The sequence below is a fragment of the Notothenia rossii genome, assembly GCF_949606895.1.
Source record: "Notothenia rossii genome assembly, chromosome: 8".
NCBI classification, from domain to species: Eukaryota; Metazoa; Chordata; class Actinopteri; order Perciformes; family Nototheniidae; genus Notothenia; species Notothenia rossii.
Genome location: NC_136906.1, coordinates 22,247,743 through 22,270,789, shown reverse-complemented (window position 1 = coordinate 22,270,789; position 23,047 = coordinate 22,247,743). Strand labels below are relative to the sequence as shown.

The window sequence follows — 23,047 nt, the reverse complement described above, 5'->3', positions numbered from 1 at the left end:
GTGAGGTATGAAAAAAATATTAAGATTATAATTAGAATAAATGAATGACACTTGCAAAGGATTTCTCCTTTGAGGGGATAAATCGGTCCTCAGGGTCTTCTCATTATTTCATTAATCGAGGATTTCACCTCAGCACGTGTGCGCGCATCGTCCCCTGTCTGGTTTGGAGGGGAGACCCAGACACGCTGACGCGCGCCTGCCCAGACAGCGGCCTGAATGCCTGGGATGAGCGCGGGACGGCGGTGGTACGCGCGAGAGCTTGGCCGGGCCACGTAGCGGGGCTAAAGACACCGGTAAGCAGGTACCTCCGCAGCGTGCACATCAACAGATAACTTAAACATTTGCAGAAAGATTAGATTATTGGCTTCTCTTAATGCACATCCGCAAATGTAAAGAGAGTGAGCGAGAGAAGTGCGCGTGCAAACCTGAATCTGTGCAACTCTGATCGCACGAACGCAAGAGAGAGGTCGTATCGACGGAGGTAAGCCAGCAGACCGACAACAAAATGTTTCAATATAACTTACTTGTATGCACTTACATGTATGACAAGCATGGCAGCTGCTAGGAGAAAACATACGTAGTTCGCTGGTGGAAGCAGCTAGGTTAGAAATGTCGGTCAGCTCGGCTAGCACTGACTTGGTGACAGTGTCGAGTTGAGTGGGTTTGTCAGAAACGTACAGCAGCCCGGGTTTGTCAGCAAAGCGTTGCTTTTCATCTTGCACGACAATAAATATTAATTGATAACAAAGCATGACATCGCTTCTTCATCCAGCTTCATATGGGTCCGATAGCTGTCATACTTTCCCCTTCAAAGTGCAGCCGCGAAATTAAGTGTAAGGTTAATGCTAAATATCTGACGTTATTGCTAGCTCTTAGCTAACTAGCCGAAATCTGGGCGGTTTGGGGTAAAAAAGTGAAAGTCTTGTATCTGTTGTTAGCTAATGCATGTTAGCAAATACTAGCCATAAGATGGTACAGCTTGTGCATATTAACATGATTCTTGTTGAGGTGGAGTAACCTTTCTCTGCACTATAATGTCTAATGGCTGCACCTTGAGCTAATGTAGCCAAGTTAGCTTTTCATGTGTGTGCAGGTTAGTACCTATGGAGTATTGCTAGCTAGCTAAGTAGCCTAAGTTGCCCAGGCCTGCACAATGTTACTGCTGTTCGGTGTATAGTGTTGCCTTTTGATTTAACCCTTCCTTTGCTTCGTACGCACGTTAGCACCTAGGCTTTTAGCTTAAAAGATTTCCCTCAGCAAGATTCAGCTATAAGACCAGAAAGTAGCTGCTGCACTATATTACGTCATACTTGCCAAATGTATGTAGTTTTTAGTAACCTTGTTCGCCAGAAATAGTAAGCTTGTTTTACCTTATCCACCCGTTTGCATTTCATTCATGTCTCATGTTAACAGACAAAAACACATTTTAATCAAAAGAGCCACATTGAACGGGCCCATGTTATCTTTCCTCTATTTATAACAGAGACATCAAAGTTGTGGATATCAGTGGACTGCTGTCAGGCCTGACTCTGGGCAGTGATGAAAATAAAGAACTTGGAAAGGGATAGCTTGGCCTAAGATAATACAACATCACTTTTACTTTGATACCACTGAGTTATACCATGACAAAAAAACTTGGTACTGCTCTATGAACTTATTATGGGCTTCAGGGCCAAATACTTACAGAGGCATGGAGCACCCCTGCAGTGCACCACACAGTGAGCTGGTTAAGGTCTTATGAGTTTGGACAGAGTGAGGAATGTGAACCTTCACATGGTCCTCCTCAAGCTGCGAACGGGAAAGCTCATTAAAGTCTAGACTTTAGTGGGAGCATGGATTTGAGGAGCAATGCTGCATAATAGGAGGTAAATGTGACACATTTCGAATGCTTCAGAGGTCTCAACTGCTTTACTGTCACAAGCCAAGCATTAGTGAGCACTGTCTAATTCTGTTAGTTAAAATGTTATACAGTGCCTTTTTCCCATCCTGTGTCATTCAAATCGTAAGCCACAGACGCATCTATCCTGCATATGACTGGCGTGGCTTTGTGGCTTACCCTATATTAAATTAGTTATGGTTTCCTCATGTCTCCGTAGCATGATTTGATGAAAGCTATAAATTGGTTATTGTTGAATAAACTTTGATTTATGGGCAGGATTTGCTGAGCATTAGTTATGCTTTGGATTATTTAAATTGGCTGTCGGAGAGACAGTTATTTATAAACGTTTCTCTTTTTTGCAATTGGGCGCAAAGTTCTTATTTGAAAGCTGTCCAAACTACATAAAGGCAGTCACAAATAATCATCATTGCTATAGGTTTAACCTTCTGATCTGACAAGGTGATTTTGTTCACTAGTTACCAGTGATATTGAGAAGTCTGCACTCTACCTGATTCCCACATCAAAGGACTGCATTATTTCACTGTGAGTGAAACTTCAAAATGACTCATCATTGAAAATAATAAGCTGGTGGAAGGGTTTTTACTCCATATCCGTTACATAACCACACTGTGTGTTTGTTTATTTGCAACAGTGCGGTTCTCTTGGGACCGTTTTAAGCAGAGCATTTTGAACTTTTGATACTTTTATTGTATGTGGCATATTAAATAAAATCCTTAAGTGAGCTGTTGTTTTCATTCAAAAACTCAAATTAAAAGAGAAAGTGACAAGCTGCACGTGAAGTCGGGTTCAGGCAATGGGTTCTTTTGCAATTGATATTCCTCTGTCATCCAGGCGCAGGATAATGCATTTGGCTTTGTGTCTAAGACAGCCATGTGAGTTGAGTTGCTCTGTCAGTGCAGAGCTCGCCCTCCCCTTGTGGTCTTAATGTTCTCTGAGCTCCTGCCCAATTCTCGGAAAGGATCAAAGTCAGCATGCACAGGAAGACAGGTGTGTCTGTATGTGCTTATATTCTACAAGAATGGCCTTATACTTGCCGAAGTGGTGGAACATATTCACATACATCTAAATGATGTTTACATACAGTATATTTATGCTTGAATTTGTCCTACCTTGCATTTCATTCCAGTCTAGTGAGATGAGGGAAGTGACACGAGGAACCGGAGATTCAGTTCAGGGTTTACCAGAGATTATAACAATAAACTGATAATGAATTTGACCCGAATTTAAGTTCAGATTGAGTACAGAGACAAATATGTGTTGGTATTTAAACCTCAGTAATAACGTGGTATTGGTGGATGTAGTAAAAGTAAGGCACCACAATTGAACACTTTCTAGGTGGCAAATGTTGCTCCAGAAAAACAAAAGATGCTTTTTGCAAATTGTGATCATAGCTCTCCAAATGATGAAGCTTAAATCTTAGCTGTCGTTGCATATTTCATCTCTACACTCATTATGTCACTTTTGATCCCTTATAGTTCCCTCTTGCTTATTCTTCTGGCACTGTGACTGCAAATTGACGGCTAAAACAAAGTCATCTTTATGGGTCTGTTTGCGGGATGTTTCATTAAGAAAGTCCCCTTATGGCTATTTATGTTTTCTTTGTAGACAGAGGAATATAACATAAAATGTTTGTGATTACACAGAGGGTGGATGTTTTTCTTGCTCAGGGAGGGTTTTTAGTGAACAAACCACTCTGGTGACGAGTAGGGTGTAAGGTTGTTTCAGGTCAAGCAAACGGCAGCCAGTTTCACATCATCTTAGATTTATGCATAACTTAAAAACATACCCCAAAGCACCATGTCATAAAAGCACAAATGTTTTGATTTAATATTGTGTTTTTCATCTTTAACCTGCATAAACAAAGTCATTATAATGCAGGCTCCAACGTGCAGTGCTTCTTAAGCTTCATTGAAAAGTTGAAATACAGTTTCCTGTGGTTGTACGTCTGTGAACTGCAACACAAGCTCCTGAGCTGCGGTTACACTATGCTCTCTAACAGTCTATGTGTGTTCATGTGCGTGTGTTGTAATGCTTAGAGAAACTGAACAATCCAAAAAATAAATTTCTTTACGAAACGCTCAGATAATATATGTAAATTGGGGGGATATGAAACATACCTATTATCAAGTAACATTTTGAAAGGGACAACTTATTATGGCCTAGTATAAGAACCAGATTGTTGTACAGTGAATGAATCTGTGAAGTAGTGGACGACTGATTTGGGTTTTTCTTTTTTTTTGCATCTGACAAAATGCAACAAATGACACAAGGTCATTGCTGAAGTTGTATGAACATTTTGAATAGTGTTATTATTTGCAAAGTCTCTATTTGTTTGTCTTGCACTCATCCTATTTTTAAATCAAAAAGGTTTTACATTATTTATGTATTATGGTTTTTAACTCTAGAAGGAAACCATTTCTGCATTTTATTTATTAGGAAAGTGTTGATATTACTCTGTTATTTAAATCCACTCACATTCATTTCTGATTGCTGTGGTTTTGACTCCTACACACACAACTGAAACATTTGTGGGCCAATGTGGAACTTAATGTTTATTTGATAATGTGGCTGTAGTTTCAGTTCACAGACACAAAAGAATGGAAATTACTTTTTTCTTAATCGATCTATGTTTCTTCTGTCTTATCTCGTAGGTAACGCACTGTGAATGTCTCTTCAAGCAATACAGAAGTCCTAACATCAGTGCCATGGCGGGCATCCAGCTCATACCTACCTGCTCTGCAGCCTGAAGACTCTGGCACCCTGCAGGGCAGCAACCTTCTGAGAAACTGAATCTATGATCGGCCTTCGTCTTACATACTAACAAGAGGAATTTACCTTCAGATGTTCAGCATCAAAGACACAGATTGATTTTGCAGTTTGATTTCTAGGCATATGGAACAAAACTTAGAACAGATTGTATGTCTCTCCGACTGCATTTCCTACCTTAAACAACATGGATGCTCTTTTTGAATCAGGTTAACTGTCTGTCGCCTCATCCCCTCCTTCCTGTTTCTTCAGTCGTAGGAGGGTGGGGGATTGGTGTGGCGTCCCCTGCCCCTCCTTTTAAAGTAGGCTAGTCGACCTTTTCCATTGCTCTGTGCTCCCACCAATCCCAATCCCTCCAATTCCTCTTCATGAAATCCTGCAACAGCCTCAAGGAAGAGCTTTCTGTACCTACCTTTGGCGGGATGTCACAGGAGGAAGGACGCAGGGCGCCGGTGTCCCAGTCCTATTTTCACTCCTCTAACCAAGATCTGGACCTGACAGGCAAGCTTTATAAGAGAGAGGTCGGAGGTAAGCCATATTCTGTGTTAGTGGACAATAAAATGGCAGCCAAGGCATCAATAGCAGATCAGAACATTGGTCAGTTGCCCACTCATGTGACCTCACAGCAGTATTTCAGAGAGGCAGGAGGAGGGCAGGAGGCGGGATCCCATGCTGGCAACGACGTCCCCTCTGACGACACTGAAGATGATGATGACGACGACGACGATGAGGAGGAGGAGGAAGAGGAAGAAGAGGAGGGGGAAGATGAGGGCTTCAAGCGGGAGCAGATCATTGTTGAGGTAAACCTGAACAACCAGACACTTCATGTATCCAAGGGAGACAACAAAACTGCAACCACAGAAGACGTCTCTGAGAGAGTCGGCAGCGACGATGAAGACGAGGATGAGGAGGAAGAGGAGGAGGAGGAGGAGGAGGAGGATAGCCTCAATGAAGAAGAGGAGGAAGACGATGAGGAACATGAGATTGAGAGTAGAAGAACGAGGGCAAAGCGGGCCCGTCGTGGTTCCAGCAGCACGGGAGCTCCAAGCCAGCCACGGAGGAAAAGCCTGAGAGCGGCTCTGAGCATGACCACCGCTGGGATGACCACCAGGGGCCGGCGGAAGCACCTGGATTCTCCGAAGAGCAAGCGCAGGTCAGCAAGATCGGCCCCGTCGTCTGCAGGTTCCACGGCAACGGGAGGGAAAGCTGAAGTCCAGGAGAAGGAGATGCTGGCGTGTGAAAAGTGCCCTCGATTGTTTAACACACGCTGGTACCTGGAGAAGCACATGAATGTCACTCACAGGCGAATGCAGATTTGCGACAAATGTGGCAAAAAGTTTGTCCTGGAGAGTGAGCTGGCCTTACACCAGCAAACTGACTGTGAGAAGAACATCCAGGTAAAGCAAACTTCCTCCTTCTAATGTTATGTATGTATATATCTTCATTTTCAAATTCATATTTTATTTAGAATGATGGAAAAGTGCATATCCAGGGTTCACCATGTTCTCTTGAAATCATCTTCATGTACCTATAATATACATTTAGCAGCTGCGCAGAACAATTTGACTTTTTAGATTTATTTTGGATGCTTTGATGGCCCTTTTCTGCACCCTAAAGTTAACATTTGAAAATGCAATTGTTGTATTTCCTGTTATACTATAAAAAAAAAACAAGTAATATTGAGATTGTGGTGTGTGTGGTAAGTAAAGAAAACATTACATATAGTAATGATTGTCATATGCTGTCATTGAACTGTTTAAAGAGGGTTCAATATGGTTTTGGTGATTCAGCATGTTAACCCCCAAGGGACTTGTGGTTATTGTGAGTAGCCTAACTTAGCTCCCTGTTTTGCTTAAATTAATTTGCACCTGAAGTTAGTTTGGGACACTTCTTCTTTTTAAACCATGTCAAGATAAGAATGTACACGTTTGCTTATAATTCATTTAACTTAATGGTGTGAAAATAGCATTTATTATTGCAAAAAAAATGTATGTGCTTTTCCTGTCTAGGAGTCAACACTCTTCAACTTTCTTTATTTGGCAAATATGACAATAAGACAGTGTCCATCAAAATGTTTAATACATCTGTATCTAAATATTTTTAGCTTATTTTTTAAATGGGTTAGAAGAAAAATCCTGAAATCTGTCTTGAACAGGCTGACTTAAAAAAACGTAACGTCTGTAATAGAGGTGCTGGTGAGGCGGCCAACAGAGCTCCAGGGTCCATGAATGAGATGAGACGGTGCACACAACTGGGATGTAGCAGAAAGGAGAGGAAGGGGGGAAAAGCTCACATGATAACTTTGCAAGTGTTTTGCCAGAAGGTATTTGAGAGATAGTGTGGGTCTTGTTGATATGATGAGACAAACATTTAGCTCTCTGGCCATCGTGCTTGGGTGTTGGTGTGTTTCTATGGTCGTGGGTATGTTACTCTGCAGTGGGCCTTGCAGTCGGAAAAATGACTGCCTGTAACACAGAGCCAAAGCCGAGGCATGGCCTGAAGAGCAATGTCTGTCAGTCTTTATGTAAGACCAGATAACCAAGAATTGAGGAAGTTTTCAAATGAAAGAAATGCAAATGTTCAGAGCTGATACAGATTCAGAATTGTTTTATACTTTATGCAATGTACTTTGAATTGAAGTCTTGCTTTATTTATCTGTGTCTTTTCACAACCATAGTAAATCAGTTTCACAGAACAGAAAACGTCTAAGTGGAGAGAATAGTTCAAAGTTTTAGTTTATACAATTGAATCTGGAATGACATCTACAAGCCGTATAATTATTAATGAAACCCATTAACCTTTGATTTTCTTCCCGAATGACATCTAAGCTATTTCATCTCTTTAGAGCAGGGGTGTCAAACTCAAGGCCCGGGGGCCAAATCCAGCCCACCACTTAATTTGATGTGGCCCACAAGAGTATACTACGTTTATTATAAGGTTACGTGCTGCTTTACAGGATCACGTTGCCCATAAACTACATGTCCCACAATGCATCTCATTTTTTGAGATGCGCACTGAAGAGACTTGCAATTATTTGCCCTAGACTTCTGCTTTCAGACGTAGTTCATTAAGTGATTACCCTATCTGATAATAATCCAATGCAGAGGAAATATTGTAAAATAATACATTATTTTATATGTATTATATATATTTATCTATGTATATTTATATAGTCTTAAAGTTACCACCGGCCCTTTTGAGAGCAACCATCATTCAAATGTGGCCCACGATGACATTGAGTTTGACACCCCTGCTTTAGAGGGTTTTCAGAAAATAAGAGTGCTGTGATTTCCCCATCAGAGGGAGCTAGAGTATAATGAAACAGTTTGGGCCAAATAAGAACAATCTGACAGCTGCAGGTTTTGGTGCTCATGATGTTTATCAGCAACCAAATCTTGATGTTTTTTCTACTTTATTGTGTCTTTTTAGTGTATCTCCTGCAACAAGTCTTTTAAGAAGCTGTGGTCACTGCATGAGCACATAAAGATTGTGCACGGCTATGCAGAAAAAAAGTTCTCCTGTGAGATCTGTGAGAAGAAGTTCTACACTATGGCTCACGTCCGTAAGCACATGGTTGGTAAGTAAGGGCCTTTATTCAGTCCCTATTGTGCTGCACCCCCATTATATGGCATTCTAGGGAGGTGTGAGCCACCAGGGGACTCTGTTCAGTTGGTTTGAACCACAGCATTCAAATGTATGTATGTATGTATGTAACATTTCTTATTTGAAATCATCAGCTACACTTTCTTTAATTAAATAATGTAGAAGTGTTCTTTATTCATCAAGGCCTTCAAATTGAAAATGTTGATATATTACCTGATCAGTGGTTTGCACTTGTCTCAGTATTCTTTTTGTCTCTCTTCCCCGTTTTCATCCACCTCTTCTCCAATCCCAGCTCACACTAAGGACATGCCATTCACCTGTGAGACGTGTGGGAAGTCGTTCAAACGCAGCATGTCTTTAAAAGTTCACTCACTCCAGCATTCTGGAGAAAAGCCCTTCCGTTGTGAGGTAAGAAACGTGTGGCCATATTCAGACATCCTTTATTAACGTGAATCAGATGCAATTCATCTTGTGTCAGAGTAACCATTTGTGATGAGCTTACCATGATCGTATCTATTAAACCTAAGGCAGACAAAATATATGTATGCAAATTGTCCCTCGTGATCAATAACATGTTTTCTTTCTTCAAAAATATGCTCTTGGAGCCCAACGGGCCTTGCTTGTCTTGTCTAATCTTTCATCCTTTTCACATGCTGTTTGAAATATGTGTTTTTAATTGAACTGTCATTCACATGACAGAAGCAGACAATACGCTTTTTCTAAAGCAGCCTAAATTCCACGGTTTGATAATAAATGTTCTTCCTCGCAATCATGTCGCAATTCAGTCTCCTGCTTTAACAAATATCGGAACCTGTATAGAGTTCACTGGTGGTATGCATTAAGTACTGCTTTTCATTAACACAGACAGACCTAAATGACATCAAGTTGTGTCTTTCAGAGAAAGTCATTTGAACTTTCATCGGATGGTTATATCATCTCAATTTATTCATTGATGACTAACCGAGTCAATTATGACATGTCTTGTTCACCAATTAACTGGAGCCAAGGATAAATGTGGAACTAAGTGTTCTGTGTTATGAAACAATTTCTCTTATGGGTGCATTTAGTCACATTGTGTCTCAAGGGCAGTAGATTTCCTATTCCTGTCATTAGTCGTGGTTTCATAGGATGTCTACAGGGGCCAGTTTACTCCCCCCCCCCCCCCCCCAAAGCCTTTAATGTCTAACCACTTGAACATAAGGGAACATGTGTGTATGGGTGGAGCTGCTGTAACTGAATGTTAGAAATCATCTTCTGCTGTAACACACTTATCAGGCTGTATGAAATGTATAGGCTATTCCTCATTATGGTCTTAAGCTGGAGTTCCATATGGGAGCTGCTAGACCCCTGTTAGGCTGCACCGCTAGTCCGAGGTGATGCTGAATACAAATTACAATATCGGAGCATCTATTTTTGGACTTCAAAAATAAATGTGAAATTATAGACATATGTCTTTGAAAACTTAAAGCTCCAGCATACTCTGAAACAGGCCTATTTTGTATGTTTACTCTTCTTACCCTATAAGGCTGCAGGTATGTCAGCTGCTTTTTATTTGATTTATATTCCACATATGGGAAGGATTCAAAATAGGTATTTTTTAATTTACCAAAGAGTTTAGTGTTTTCTTTTGTTGTGTCCATGTCAAAAACAGAAATACTAATGACGAAACAGTTTTCTTTAATGTAATTTTTTTTTTTTTGAAATGCAACAAACTAATTTTTTTGTATATATACAACTATATCATATATGTAACTTTGTAAGCGTTGTTGTCAAATATGTTTTGCGGCTCCACACACGAAATTGCTCTTGTTAAAGGTGGCAGACCCCTGGAATAAACAATAGATGAGCTATTTTGTTTTAGGTGTGACCGATTATAAGTGTTCCTTGCTTTTCTAACCAGACTAAACGGTCTCAACAAGTTAGAAAATGTATAAAGATTTGGATGTGAAGGCTGTTTACGCAGTTCAGGTTAGTTATTTGTGTCTACAGGTATGTGTGAGTGTTTTTGCGTGTGTTCCTGTCCGCTGACGTGGTGTTATCTGAATGCTTCTTTTGTCTCTGCTGCAGAACTGTGACGAGCGGTTCCAGTACAAGTACCAGCTACGCTCCCACATGAGCATTCACATCGGACACAAGCAGTTCATGTGCCAGTGGTGCGGCAAAGACTTCAACATGAAACAGTATTTTGATGAGCACATGAAAACACACACAGGTGAGAAATTGTGCACCGCTCGTCTCAGAACCATTATGCCAGTAATCATAGGGTCCATTTTTGTGGCCCATTTTTCCCACAGGAACTGTTTATAGGGAGATAACTTGACCAGAGTTTTGACAGGAACCTACTTCGAGTTTTAAAGCCATTCCATACTGCAGGCAAAAGGCTTTTTGTAAACTATGAACATAACGGTTGTACACCTTTTTTAAGAAGTTTACTTCCTATGCTACTATTACCCCCAATTAAGAAGTAACTGTTCCAGAGGGTTTATTTTCCAATGACCCAGAAACTACAAGGATGGATTCTCCTGTATAAGCAAGCCCTGGCTTTCACCATTACAGAATTGGAAATATACTTTTTTGTAATGTTATAAACACTCAAAGTTATGCAGCCAACTTTCCAATCTAAAAAAGGAGCGTTCAAACAGGAATTGCTTGAATTACCTACCGGTTAAACAGCAACCTCTCGCCCAACCGGCATCAGTCTTCCCTCCTTCCCAGCATCAACGCTATCTAAATATATCACACAGTCGTGCAACAGTTAATTAAATAGAACGCACAGATGAATGCGCTGTTGTTTCCATAGCTTTTGAAACTTTTATGACTTATTCTTCTATCGGGGGTTACATATCTATTATGACTTTTTCAAATCCAAAATACAGTCAATTTAAAAGTCTAAACTGTTTAAAGATTTAAAAAGACGTTGCTCAAGAACAACAATGTTCCTGGGTTTACACAGTCAGCCAGCCAGTCAGCCAGCCAGTTACCGTACACTTTCTAAAAAAGGAAAGACATGGGATGTTTCCAAGATGAACATTTTAGCGGTGAGAGCCGGGAGACTTCGCCCAGTTTTTGTAATGAGAGGGATTTTTTTTATACATCAAAGAACCGCCTTGCATATATTGGGGCTTATAATGAATACCCAGACACATGCTGTATTACATCCCTCTGGTTTTCTGTCCCTACTGCACTGCAATTTCTAAGACCTAACTGAGCAGTTCAGCGTGTTCATCTTTCACTGTTTTTTCCCCCTCAACCATGCCTGCCGTGGGCGGACACACTGCTCTGCGTTGGCCCTCACGGTTCTATTTGTGAGGTGTAATTACGATGCCCTCTCCTCTCCCTGCCTCCACCATTCAATTTTAGCCTGCAGCAGGAGACACACCCAGCCATGCCCTGTAATAGGCGGAACACATGTTAAACAAACGTCCAAAGTTTGGTTCGCTGCACGCAGATTTTTCATGATTTCTTTTGAGCATAATTTCGCAGTTACAAAAGACTAGCACATTAGCTGTCACCTTTTGATGTTCAGTTTGATTGGAGGAGCTTTACACGTGCCAGTAGAGAAAAGGCTTTAGAGCCCTTCAGCAGCCTGTTAATAGATGGCTGTGTGGGTGGTAGCAGGCAAATTCAGTATGGAGGGAGGTTAATGAGAACAGCAATCCAACATAGCTGCTGTTATCCACTTTCACATCTACGCTCCTCAAAGTGTGAATTGTAATAGCTTCCTGCAGAGTGGGTGGGTGGCAAAGACCCTCAATTCAAGATGCCAAGTTATTAACCATTTTTAAAGAAAACTGTCGCTCTTTTTAGAAAGAAACATTTAAAGGCAACAAATAATCACTTTGTTTTTTGGAGTGAGTTAATTCATTTTTTATTCGGTAACCGTCGCATTTGATAACAAAGCGGTTTGTCTCTGAAGCGTCATTCTTTTCTCTTTGTAGTTCTAATCTGTTAATCGATTCCTACACTCTGTCTTTCTCACACATCTGTCTTTTGTCTTCTCAATCTGTGCAGGAGAGAAGCCTTTCATTTGTGAGATCTGTGGGAAGAGCTTCACCAGCCGGCCCAACATGAAGCGCCACCGCCGCACCCACACGGGGGAGAAGCCGTACCCCTGCGAGGTGTGCGGCCAGCGCTTCCGCTTCTCCAACATGCTCAAAGCTCACAAAGAGAAGTGTTTCCGGGTCACCAGCCCCGTGGTCCTGCAGACCAGCGGCCCACCCATGCCTGTCCGCATCTTCACCAACACCTTCTCTTCCTCTTCCTCCATCTCTGGTCCTAGTCCCTCGGCTGCCCCCCCGACCACCACCTCAGCACCCCTGGGCCTCAACCCGACAGGAGGACCCATGCCTCCGCGAGGCCCTTTGGGACACACGTTCTCCCACGTAGAGCTCCACTCAAACCCCTCTCACCAACATCCTCACCCTCCGACAACCCAGCAACACCTCTCAAACACACCCCAACATGTCCTGCCTCACCCCCACCACCATTTGGCCGTGCCCCCAGTCTCCCACCTGCCCCCACCCCCGGCCCTTTTCAAGAGTGAGCCCTTGAACCACTGTGGGCATGAAGACAGCAGCTACCTGCACCAATTGGCTCCCCCTGACAAGGGTCCTGGAGCCCCGCAGCACCACTGAACTGTGCTTCAGCTCTGCAGCCCCCCACCAAACCACGCCTTGTTCCTCCGCTTCTCTGCGTCCTGCCTCAGTCTCTCAGTTGCTAGCCCCCTGATGAAAGGGTGCTCCTCGCAAACGGGTTTAAATAAGTCAATATTCAAACATGCACACACACTCGCTCCACGTTTGATTTAAGTACCTCATCTACTTAAAGAACCCGGTCTACTGACAAATATTTCACAACAGAACCTTTTTCTTGAACATGTTTTAGGAAATCTATGATTTCTGTGCGAGTTCTCTAATCTGTACCACGTGTAAAGTATCTCCTTTTTATCAGAAGCTGCTGATAGAGGTCAACGTATGTATTACTGGATCAACAAGGATCAGTGTCATCAAACTTTTCTCTTTGTGTCAAGTTGACTTATGGTCGCACATTGACTGTCTGCGTCCTTCCTCCCCATAGCAATACTAAACCTGTTCTCATAGTTTAAAGAGAGCCTCACCCCACAGAAATGATTGAATGTTGCTCTACCGAAGTCTCTCTGTCCTAAGGCTTTCTGTCAGAGGGGCATCAGCAGTAGTGCAACACACAGTGCCATAGGTTACAGTTAGAAGAGGGGAATACTTTTTTTAGGGGACAGTGGAAAAGAGGTTTTGATTTTTGTTAAATGTTAACTAAGACTGAGACTTACATCATGGTTAAATGGTGCTTTCCATTCCTATATACAAAATGTTTCTTAATTTTGCTTTCCCGTTTGATTTTGAGAAGTGTGTCATATTACAAAATAACCATGTATTGTGTCAGCCCTGCTTTTATATAACATATTTGAGGTTTGACTGGTTATTTTGTGATTGAGAAACTCAATTTATGCAGGACACGCACCCTCACACTTTATCAAGCACACATCCAAAACACAAAGACCATAGTTTGGTCACTGATAAACTTGCTGTGTTCAGTGAAACCTCAGCTTTGAGCTCTGTTGGTCAACAGATCCTTTTAGATAACAGATGACTGTCAAATACTGCCACTGTGAGGGGCCAGACACATGGCCCCATCAGGATATACCCCACTTCCCTCAGCTGCTGTCGAAATGATACGGGTTACCATGTGAAAGGTCTTTTGACACACAAACAGTATAAACACCTGGGACCTTTTTTCATCACAGTTCTTAACAGGCAATTATGCATATTCCTCTCAGCCTATATTCCACGGTTTGGTGTGGGGTGTGTTGTAATGTAATGTTTTCTTAAAAGTTATTTTCCTCTTACTGATATACTTTGATCCACACAGGCAAACGCGTGTCTAAACCTGTTGAATGTTGCCTACTCAGAATGATGGCTGATAAGTCATTGATATATTTTTGTTTTTGTTTTTCTAATGATCTCTTCTAATTTGCTCAGTTTTAAGCTATTGAGCTGTTCTGCAGTGTAGATACTGTTAGCACATGATAGGAAATGTCAGGATAAACAGCAGTGCTCATACAATTTCTATTGAATACTTGTATAGATAAGCATTCATGTGATCAAGTCAGCATACATTAAGTCATGTGGTAGCCGATGGTGAGAATGTTATGTTTAAAAAAATAAGCATAAATGGCTGGAAATATTTGGCATGAATTTGAGATGCGTGGTTGTTAGCCCTTCACCCAGTCTGACGCCTATCGAATATGTGTGTCTGTGTGTGTGTGTAGTCTCTACTTGTCTGTGTGTCTGGTTGTCCCCAGTGCTCTCCTACCAAATGCTGCTTTTAAACAGTTTGCCCTAATACATGTGTATTTGGGGGACCTGAGATGGAAAATAGTAGTAGATTTAACATAATCCTCTTAGTACCACTCTAACGGTACAGTGATGCTCCGGAGTTTGGAATGTCCCATTTTTGGATTTGAGACCTGCAATTATCCTGCCATTTCTGTGGGTCTGAATAGGGCTGCATTATTTGCATATTATCACGATGTCCCCTCGGGTTCACTGCTGTGCTAGAGCACTTATGCAGTACGGATCTTTGTCTTTTTTCTTTTTTTTAAGCCTTTTCGTTTGTGTGTATTCTCTGCACTTTACTGCTGCGTGGGTGAGGCGCAGGGAAGGGAGGGACTGACAATGCATTGTGGAACCGACTGCAGTTGTGGCTGTACGAGAAAGGGTGGAGGTGATCATTTTGAGTGGATGTTTTTAGGCAAGGAAAGGAGGAAAGTCCTGCGTGGAGGCGGTTAGTGAGAAGTTACCATTGCAAATGAAGGACATGTCTTTAAGTATGCGCATACATTTCATTTCCCGTTATTTTACATAAATACACTCTTGTTCCAAAATGAACCTCCTCTAAGATTGAAAGCGGTTTGTCCTGCTTTGGCGACATTACACTAGCCCCTCCTAGCTGTGTCTGAAATACATTCTTCTGTTATATATATATTTTTTTCAGTTTTGTCTTTCAGTTTGCTGAAAGATTCTCCTCCTCCTTTCTTTGTTATATAGAATGCACTTTCTACTAAAATTCTTGGCTAGTTAAGAAAAATAACATTGTATATTCTTTAAAGATGTTTTTAAAAAATCAATATACTTTTCCCCTTTGTATTTTTAACCACTTAATGTAGCATTGCGTATTTTATTATTGTATATGGTACAAATGTGCAGCTTTATAATGTCCTTGTTTGTCCTTTTTTTGTATGTTATCTGGAGATGGAGAAGTTAAGAAGTGGGCCTTTTTTGATAATGTACATTTAACTGACTGCTAACTTTGAGAAGTAAAACAAGTAGCCATGATTATCACATATCTGTGTGCCTCCTTTTCTCTTCAAAAGCTGTGAGTCTACTGTGAAACTAAACAAGGACAATTTATTAAATGCGAAAAGTAGCAAATAAGGACTGCACAACATGTTCCTGATAGTTGGCTAAGTAGCTTTGCTATAAAGCTTTAATGTTGCAACAGCAAATGTTTGATTGGCTTCTTTTTCAGTTCTTAAGCGTCACTTGGTTCTTGACGTGATGCCTGCAACAGAACAATGTCTGCTGGCTGCACATGACACTTGAGGGTTCAGCAGCTGATTCCTTTGATTATCAAAGCTTTTTAATTTTCTGGAAAAGTTTTTAGGTCCTCTTCTTTTTGTCCACTTCCTTTTTTTCCTCTTGGTGTGACCCTTCGCTTTGTCTTGAAGTAACCTATCTTTCAGTCTTCACATCAAAGTGTTATATGTATTTGCAGGCAGTGACCTTGCTGATAAGTGAAGCCGTTTATTAAACTAAAGCTTCCGTCTTGAATCTGAACCTGTATCATACTTTTTTAGATGAGCAGATGCTTTTGAAGAAGGATTCATCAACTACTCTCACCAGTTTAATATCAAACCCAAGAGAGAAAGGATTGTTCGAAGTATATTCTCACAGACTACCTCTCCTTTCCTAGAAATCCATTGTTCCTACTCAAGCAGCTTTGTTAGTCCATTAACAATGTACCTCTAAAGAGGGCCACATTAAGACATTTGTTCTTCCTCAAATGCAGTGTGCCCTCTATCTACCAATGAGTCACATAATCCTCTTAATAGCGCTGAGCGGGCCGATGGGAAGAGAAAAGTGTGAGTGACTCAATGATTGAGTGGGTGGTCAGGTACCGAGGCTCACTTCATGAGCAGAGGAGATAATAACACACTGTCTGTACATCTCCATTCCCATTTGGGTTTGAAAATAGTCTGCCACCCCAGCTGTTAGTCATTACGCCTTGTGGTGTAGGAGCAGGGAGGCTGAGTCTGTCGGCAGGCAGATAAGGAAAGGAGGGCGTCACGCCGTGTCTTTCAGACGTTTACTTGTTGCTCTGAAAGTTTCTGTGCGGTTCATTAACACTGTATTTGCAAGGATTTGTCTAACAAAACCCTAGCTGTGATGCTAATGTTTCTCTAAATGAACACACCATATTGTTCCACATTTGCAATGATGGATTACTTTGGAATAAAATCAATTAGGTATATCCAATCAGTTTCTCAGATGTGATGCTGCTCCGTCCTCATTACCTTTTGTTCTCACAACTGAGGTATCAGCGTTTGTCCTGGCATTTTTCCGAACCTAAATACTTATCCTCATGTTAAAGGAGGAAGTCTCTGAACACTGGAGATTATTCTAATATTTTTCTTTCACTGCCCTAGGTTCACCACCATGCACAATGTTTTCCATGACACCTGGCTCCAAACACAACATCTAAAAATACAAAAAAATGCTGTTTACTTTGTGTTTTCTTAGACCTGGAGTGTTTATTCTTCCAACAGTCTCCCCTTTTGTAAATAGGCAACTGCATTTGAAAGTTAGCAGTCTGCCTTGAGACACACATCATTAATAGTTCTGCAGATATATTCAGTAAACTGAATATTTGCACTCTGTCTTTTTCCCTTCCTCCCTTTCCTCCCACAGCTATCCCACTCTCCTTGAAAGTATCGTGCACGCGCTCAGTAGGCTGCTATTAAATGGGCGGACTTGTAGGCGCGGTCACGTCCACAGCGGCTGCGGTGTGCCTGTCTGTCACATATAAGCGCGCGTACCACCGGCCGACAGGCGGAACTCTGCCTCACTCCGAGAGTGGATCCGACCAGACCGGACCGACACCGGGGATCATCGGAACACCGCTCCTGACACAGTAATCCATTTTGCGAGAATGTATTAATCTGTTGCATGCCGGGCATTATGCTGTTGCTTCTTGTTATTTTATTAGAAATAAACGTAAGCAGACTTACCCCATTATTAGTGTTGGAGAATAATTACTGCATTGTGCTCTGTCGATTGAAAAATAACCCGTTTTCCTCCGTTTTTGAAGAATTTTACTTTTAAGATACATTTGCATCCATTATATAGCCCACTTAAAAGAGAGCCTACCGTAAACCTGTGTCGTTAAACTATAGGCCTAGTTCAAATAGGCATATTATTCTCTCGTGGACATTATTGCAGGCTATACAAAACTTAATTAGACATTAAGCACAGGAGTACTTTATATGTTATTCACTACTCATCATACAGTCTATGGTCATTGGGACCAAATATTGTTGCACCCTACCAACATTCACTGTTTCCCCTCCATACAGACACAACGGAATCAGGAATCAGGAGTTCAGCCGAAATCCCGGACTTACTTTAAAAACAGTCGAAGGTGAGCGCACACACACACACACACACACACACACACACACACACACACACACACACACACACACACACCGCGTGTTCCTGTAAATATGCTTGCTGGCTTGCATGATCTGCATATTTTCCCAGATTCGAATTTAATCATTCATAGCCCATTACCCCCACCCCCCCCCCCCCCCCCTTTCCTATTCGTACCTTTGTTTAAAGTCCTTCCCATGTCTTCAAACCCAAGAGCTGGTTGTTTTTACTTGGAACTCGCTTTGCTTTTCTACCTTAGGTCATACAATTGTTTCTACTCAGATTATTATGCTAATTCATTGTTTTTAAATGAATATTAAACTCCCCCAACCAAAATTATTCGTTTATTTATGCATTGGTGTTTCCAGAAAGCCTCCATCTTATGGCCTGCCTTGCTTGGGATGCTGGAGAGTGCGAGAGCAGGAGTGGAGATTTGATTTCAACTGTAGTCCTTAAAGGTGTGGCATAGTCAATCATGGGGGACTCAATATTCACCTGCTGTTATGTCCCACCCCATCCTCCAGGCGAGGGGGACCCCCCTGGATCCAGGTCCAGGCGCTCAGAAATCACCATGGCTTCCAACTCGGCGAACATCTCCTCCGACAAGCGGTTCCTCATCTTCTTTGACTTTGATGAGACCATCGTGGATGAAACCAGCGATGACATGGTGGTGCAGGCCGCCCCGGGGCAGCACCTGCCGGACTGGCTGAAGGACACCTACCAACCTGGCCGATACAACGAGTACATGCAGCGCGTGCTGGCCTACCTGGCGGAGCAGGGTGTCACCGAGAGCGACATCCGCAGCATCATGGAGAAGATCCCAGCCTCCCCCGGCATGCTTACCCTGCTCCAGTTCCTCCGCACCCGGCCCCCGCAGGACTTTGAGGTGGTGCTGTTGTCTGACGCCAACAGCTTCTTCATAGAGTCCTGGCTCCGTCGCGCAGGGGCCCGCCAAATCTTTCACCGGGTATTCAGCAACCCGGCCACCTTCAACAAGGACGGCCGGCTGGTGATGCGGCCCTTCCACTCGCACGACTGCGCGCGGTGCCCTAACAACATGTGCAAGCAGGTGGTGGTCAGGGAATATGTGGCCCGCAGGACGCAGGAGCGGGGCCGCCCGTACCAGAGGATCTTCTACGTGGGTGACGGAGCCAACGACTTCTGCCCGGCGCTCGCCCTCGGGCCCCGAGACGTGGCCTTCCCGCGGAGGGATTTCCCCATGCACCAGCTGATCACGGAGACCCATGAGGCCATGCCCGGGGATTTCAAGGCGGTCACGGTTCCGTGGGCCAGCGGGGAGGAGGTGGTGCAGCGGCTGCGGAGGCTGGTGGCAGAGTAGAGACAGGGAGGGGGGACCATTTAGGGGCCAACTGATATTTAGTAATGTTCTCAGGTAAAATAGTCACACAACTTGTTGTTCAAGGCAATACAAAATATGTGTAGGTTGCTGTCAGTAATAATACATCATGTCTAGTCTAGCTTCCAGTCCACACGTGCCTCAGTCCAGCCCATCTAACATAGACTGTATATATAAAGGTCCAGCCTCACGTTTTGGGTCAGGAGCAGGCACGTGCACACATAGACATCAAAGTGCCCTTGAATATATTTCTACTGCTGTTTGCGCACAGTTTCCCTTTTCAAAAATATATTGATTGAATACAAAATAAAAACATCAGTTCGGGAGATTAGACTGTGAAGTTCCGATGCTCTCTATACCTACCCTCCCTCCCCGTCTCCTGCACAGCGGTGCAGACAGTCATCGGCAGTCACTCCAGACAGACAAGTAGCAGCACCTCCCACTTTACAGTCCCATGTTATGCCGGCTTTTCTTGGCTTATTTTGAAGGCGAGTGGTGATGAACAAATTACTAAACTGCCAGTGCCTTGAGTTTACAGCTAATTAGCTAAAAGACAATAACAATCATAATTAACTAAGGCTACACGCTAATGTATAAGTTAGCTCAAGATTTAGCTAAGGTCATTTATCATGGAGGCTAATGTACTGTACTTAAGGAGAGACACTTAAAGTGAATACAGTAAAATCTGAATCTAATAACGTCATCTCATTCGCCACATTGATATGCGAATTAGGCGTTAACTAGGCCTAATTAAAATGCGCTCATTTGCATGCAGTTGCCAAGGCATTGCAGGTGAAAAGGATAAAACTAAAAAACACATCACCTCACAACTTTCCCAGATAGTTACTTACGTCAAGTCAGTATTTTCCCCTGAAATGTTATGTTTAAATATGCAGATTAGCTTTAGATCTATAGATGAATTCAGACATGGTAGTAAAACGAACACAATTGATGTGTTTCTTGGAAGTTTTATTTCCATTAGAGTGAAAGAAAACATGGAAGCAAAATAGACCAAAATAACAAGTAGGCCTACATGAAAAAACAATATTTTTGCCTGTAATGTCCTGCCTTAAACAGTAACCTCCTAATTTTGATTGTTGGCTGCTCATTTAATAACTATTCATTTGACTAGTTTGTTGTCTGCTCTTGTGCTTAGTGAATACTAAAGAAGACCATTGTCTCTGTGTTAGCTGATTATTTTTGTAGAATTCTGTTGAGTATTAAACAATTGCGTGAGTGTGAGGGCATTAAAAAAAAATTGGTCAGTAAGTCAGAGATTTGCAACTATATTTAACTTTTTGTTTTGAAACATTTTTTTATAAATGATTATGGGAAGAGCCCTTTTTCTCACTTGAGCCCCCGCCCCCCAAAATGTCTGTGCACGTCCCTGGTCAGGAGGTCACTACGAACAGAGGCCAGGGTTATCAACAGCAGGTTAATGATTAGGGACAAGATACTGTAACCAAAGAGAGAAAATCAATGTAAAATCAAATGCTTTGTTGTATTTAAAAAAGAATAATATCAAATAAGGGTAGCCTATTACTTTAAAAAAGTTGGGGTATTTGCATTAGAAATAGGCTACTCTAATTTAATGGGACATGGTGCTTTTAACTAGTGTGCTACCTTTTCAAAAGCAATATTAAAATGTTATGGTTATTTTAAGTGACGGGTTGCTTTTTATATCTATTGTATTTTCTAATCTGCATTTCTTTGAATATGAAATTATGTCTCAATATATAACATTTGAGTAACGTGCCATCTGATGGGCATTATATGAGATCTACATGATGACCAAACAATATTTTCTGTCAACATGATTCTTAGAGTTGTCTAATGTAGAAATGTATGTTGTTGTTTGTTTGTCTTACTTGTTTATGTCTGTTGTGTGTTAACTGTGTAGGTCAGGCCTACTGAGAAAGAAATTACACCAGCAGGAATAAAGCCATCAACTGAAACCCTGTCTGAATTTATCATCAACCTCATCGACATCAATGTGGAATAATTCATATAGCTAGTCTATATACCATAGAAAAGCCATATTTTACATTTGAACATCAGTACTTTTTTTGATGCTTTCCTCTCTGACATTTTAGGCAAGGTACATTCTTGCTATACCAATCGTGCACACAACAACTATACATTATGCACAAGTTACTAGATGTGTATAGTCTTATAAACAAGACCATAATAGCAAATTTATGAAATCAAGGCTAAAGGCCTTCTATTGCCTCATTCGTTTAACCCTTATTGGAGTTAAATAGCTTTATGAGGGTTAATTCTCATTAAGTTTCTGCTTCTAAAATAATATATGCCTGTTTTTAAAGAATATTATATGTATACATTACCAAGTATTTCAATATTCATAAATCATACATTTTCCTATACATTATTTCAATTAAACTGTTATCTGGCAGGTAAGAGGCAATGTATAAGACTCATTCAAAGCCCATTAAATCGTTTATACAGGTTAATAGGACTTCATCTGATAAAACACTTTACTGTAGTCCATTTTATAATTTTTGCATAGTTATTGCCCTCCTGTGGTCACAAGGTGTAACTACAGCCTCCGGTCATGTTAAACGTTTTATTGTGAAAGCGCTCACCGGAGGGGAAAACAACATAATGCAAAGTGTTCTGCCTCATCAACCGGGGTCGATGCATGTATTTAATGCACAGTGTAATGATTCCAATATAGGCTACCGCTCTGGGAAAATTAAGAGAGCGCTCCAAATATTTCTTTAATCTCAATCTCTACATGTATGGCAGCCATTCCATTCCAGTGTCTGTTAAATGAATAACATACACAGAGACATTTTTTCCAGAGCTGTATATTCGTGGCATCTATGCCTAATGCGCAGTTAAATGTAAAGTGAAATACTCTTGGTGGAAGTCGGAAAATGTTATCAATAATATCAATACAATAGTAAATACTAATGTGACGCTAAAATGGAAATGTAAGTTAATGCAAAAATAATACACATCTATGAGAAACCTCTAATTTGGAGGATAACTGCAGGATTTCCCAAATGACAAATTATCCAACCATTGAGGAGATGAAATGTGAAATATTTGCAATTGGTTTGGAAGAAAATCACTGTTATCTCTGGTTATTGGGAAAGAAAACCCAAATGCCTTATCAAAAGAGTATCATTTGTATAAGGGAGGACCCTTATCAAACAACATTTTTTTATATATAAAGGAGGACCCGGCCTTAGCAAAATACAACATTTTTATGGAGGACCGACCCTTATCAAAAATGTTTTAAAAACTAAACTTTAGTTGTGCACCGTAACCACTGGAGGGCGCTAGATGCTACACACACTACTACACGGCCACGCGTCAAGGCCATAGGTCAAGGCAGACATTATAGCATGCTACCACTTCCGGGGAAGGAATTCAAAATAAAACTTTTACATTTGACAAAAGTGTTGAATTGACCTTTGTTACGATTTTGATAAGAATCTTGAGTTCCAGCAATTGCATCGTACTATGGAGGTTTTAGTAAGGCAAATCAAGTTGGAATTGTGCTTTAAAGACTCGATTCAGTTACTTTTACTTTTACATTTGACAAAAGTGTTGAATTGACCTTTGTTACGATTTTGATAAGAATCTTGAGTTCCAGCAATTGCATCGTACTATGGAGGTTTTAGTAAGGCAAATCAAGTTGGAATTGTGCTT

At 41.5% G+C, this 23,047-nt stretch overlaps 2 protein-coding genes across 5 annotated transcripts; both read left to right on the top strand.

Moving 5' to 3' along the window:
* The first annotated feature begins 150 nt into the window (after positions 1 to 150).
* znf652 (zinc finger protein 652) lies at positions 151 to 15,647 on the top strand. Of its 3 annotated transcripts, none has more exons than XM_079645832.1 (6): positions 151 to 293; positions 4,552 to 6,063; positions 8,096 to 8,243; positions 8,562 to 8,677; positions 10,337 to 10,481; positions 12,281 to 15,647. In XM_079645832.1, exons 2-6 carry the CDS (start codon positions 5,035 to 5,037, stop codon positions 12,901 to 12,903), a joined length of 2,061 nt encoding a protein of 686 aa, XP_079501958.1. In that variant the 5' UTR covers positions 151 to 293; positions 4,552 to 5,034; the 3' UTR covers positions 12,904 to 15,647. The 3 variants fall into 3 exon arrangements, with proteins under 3 accessions (XP_079501958.1, XP_079501957.1, XP_079501959.1); XM_079645831.1 differs by having other exon boundaries at positions 197 to 481; XM_079645833.1 differs by lacking the exon at positions 151 to 293 and adding an exon at positions 1,844 to 1,865.
* A 137-nt stretch (positions 15,648 to 15,784) lies between these two features.
* On the top strand, positions 15,785 to 21,324 carry phospho1 (phosphoethanolamine/phosphocholine phosphatase 1). 2 transcript variants are annotated; one of them, XM_079645854.1, is made up of 3 exons: positions 15,785 to 17,494; positions 17,937 to 18,001; positions 18,537 to 21,324. In XM_079645854.1, exons 1-3 carry the CDS (start codon positions 17,325 to 17,327, stop codon positions 19,349 to 19,351), a joined length of 1,050 nt encoding a protein of 349 aa, XP_079501980.1. In that variant the 5' UTR covers positions 15,785 to 17,324; the 3' UTR covers positions 19,352 to 21,324. The 2 variants fall into 2 exon arrangements, with proteins under 2 accessions (XP_079501980.1, XP_079501981.1); XM_079645855.1 differs by having other exon boundaries at positions 17,429 to 17,494; positions 18,381 to 21,324.
* The last annotated feature ends 1,723 nt before the right edge of the window (positions 21,325 to 23,047 follow it).

Bases quoted from the DNA above. Each gene is read 5' to 3' on its own strand.
- znf652 (XM_079645832.1), top strand. From the start codon at position 5,035: ATGAAATCCTGCAACAGCCTCAAGGAAGAGCTTTCTGTACCTACCTTT. The intron at 6,064-8,095 runs GTAAAGCAAACT...GTGTCTTTTTAG, and splicing joins ACTGTGAGAAGAACATCCAG to TGTATCTCCTGCAACAAGTC. The intron at 8,678-10,336 runs GTAAGAAACGTG...TCTCTGCTGCAG, and splicing joins AAAAGCCCTTCCGTTGTGAG to AACTGTGACGAGCGGTTCCA.
- phospho1 (XM_079645854.1), top strand. From the start codon at position 17,325: ATGGGCGGACTTGTAGGCGCGGTCACGTCCACAGCGGCTGCGGTGTGC. The intron at 17,495-17,936 runs GTAATCCATTTT...CCCTCCATACAG, and splicing joins GGAACACCGCTCCTGACACA to ACACAACGGAATCAGGAATC. The intron at 18,002-18,536 runs GTGAGCGCACAC...CCCATCCTCCAG, and splicing joins TACTTTAAAAACAGTCGAAG to GCGAGGGGGACCCCCCTGGA.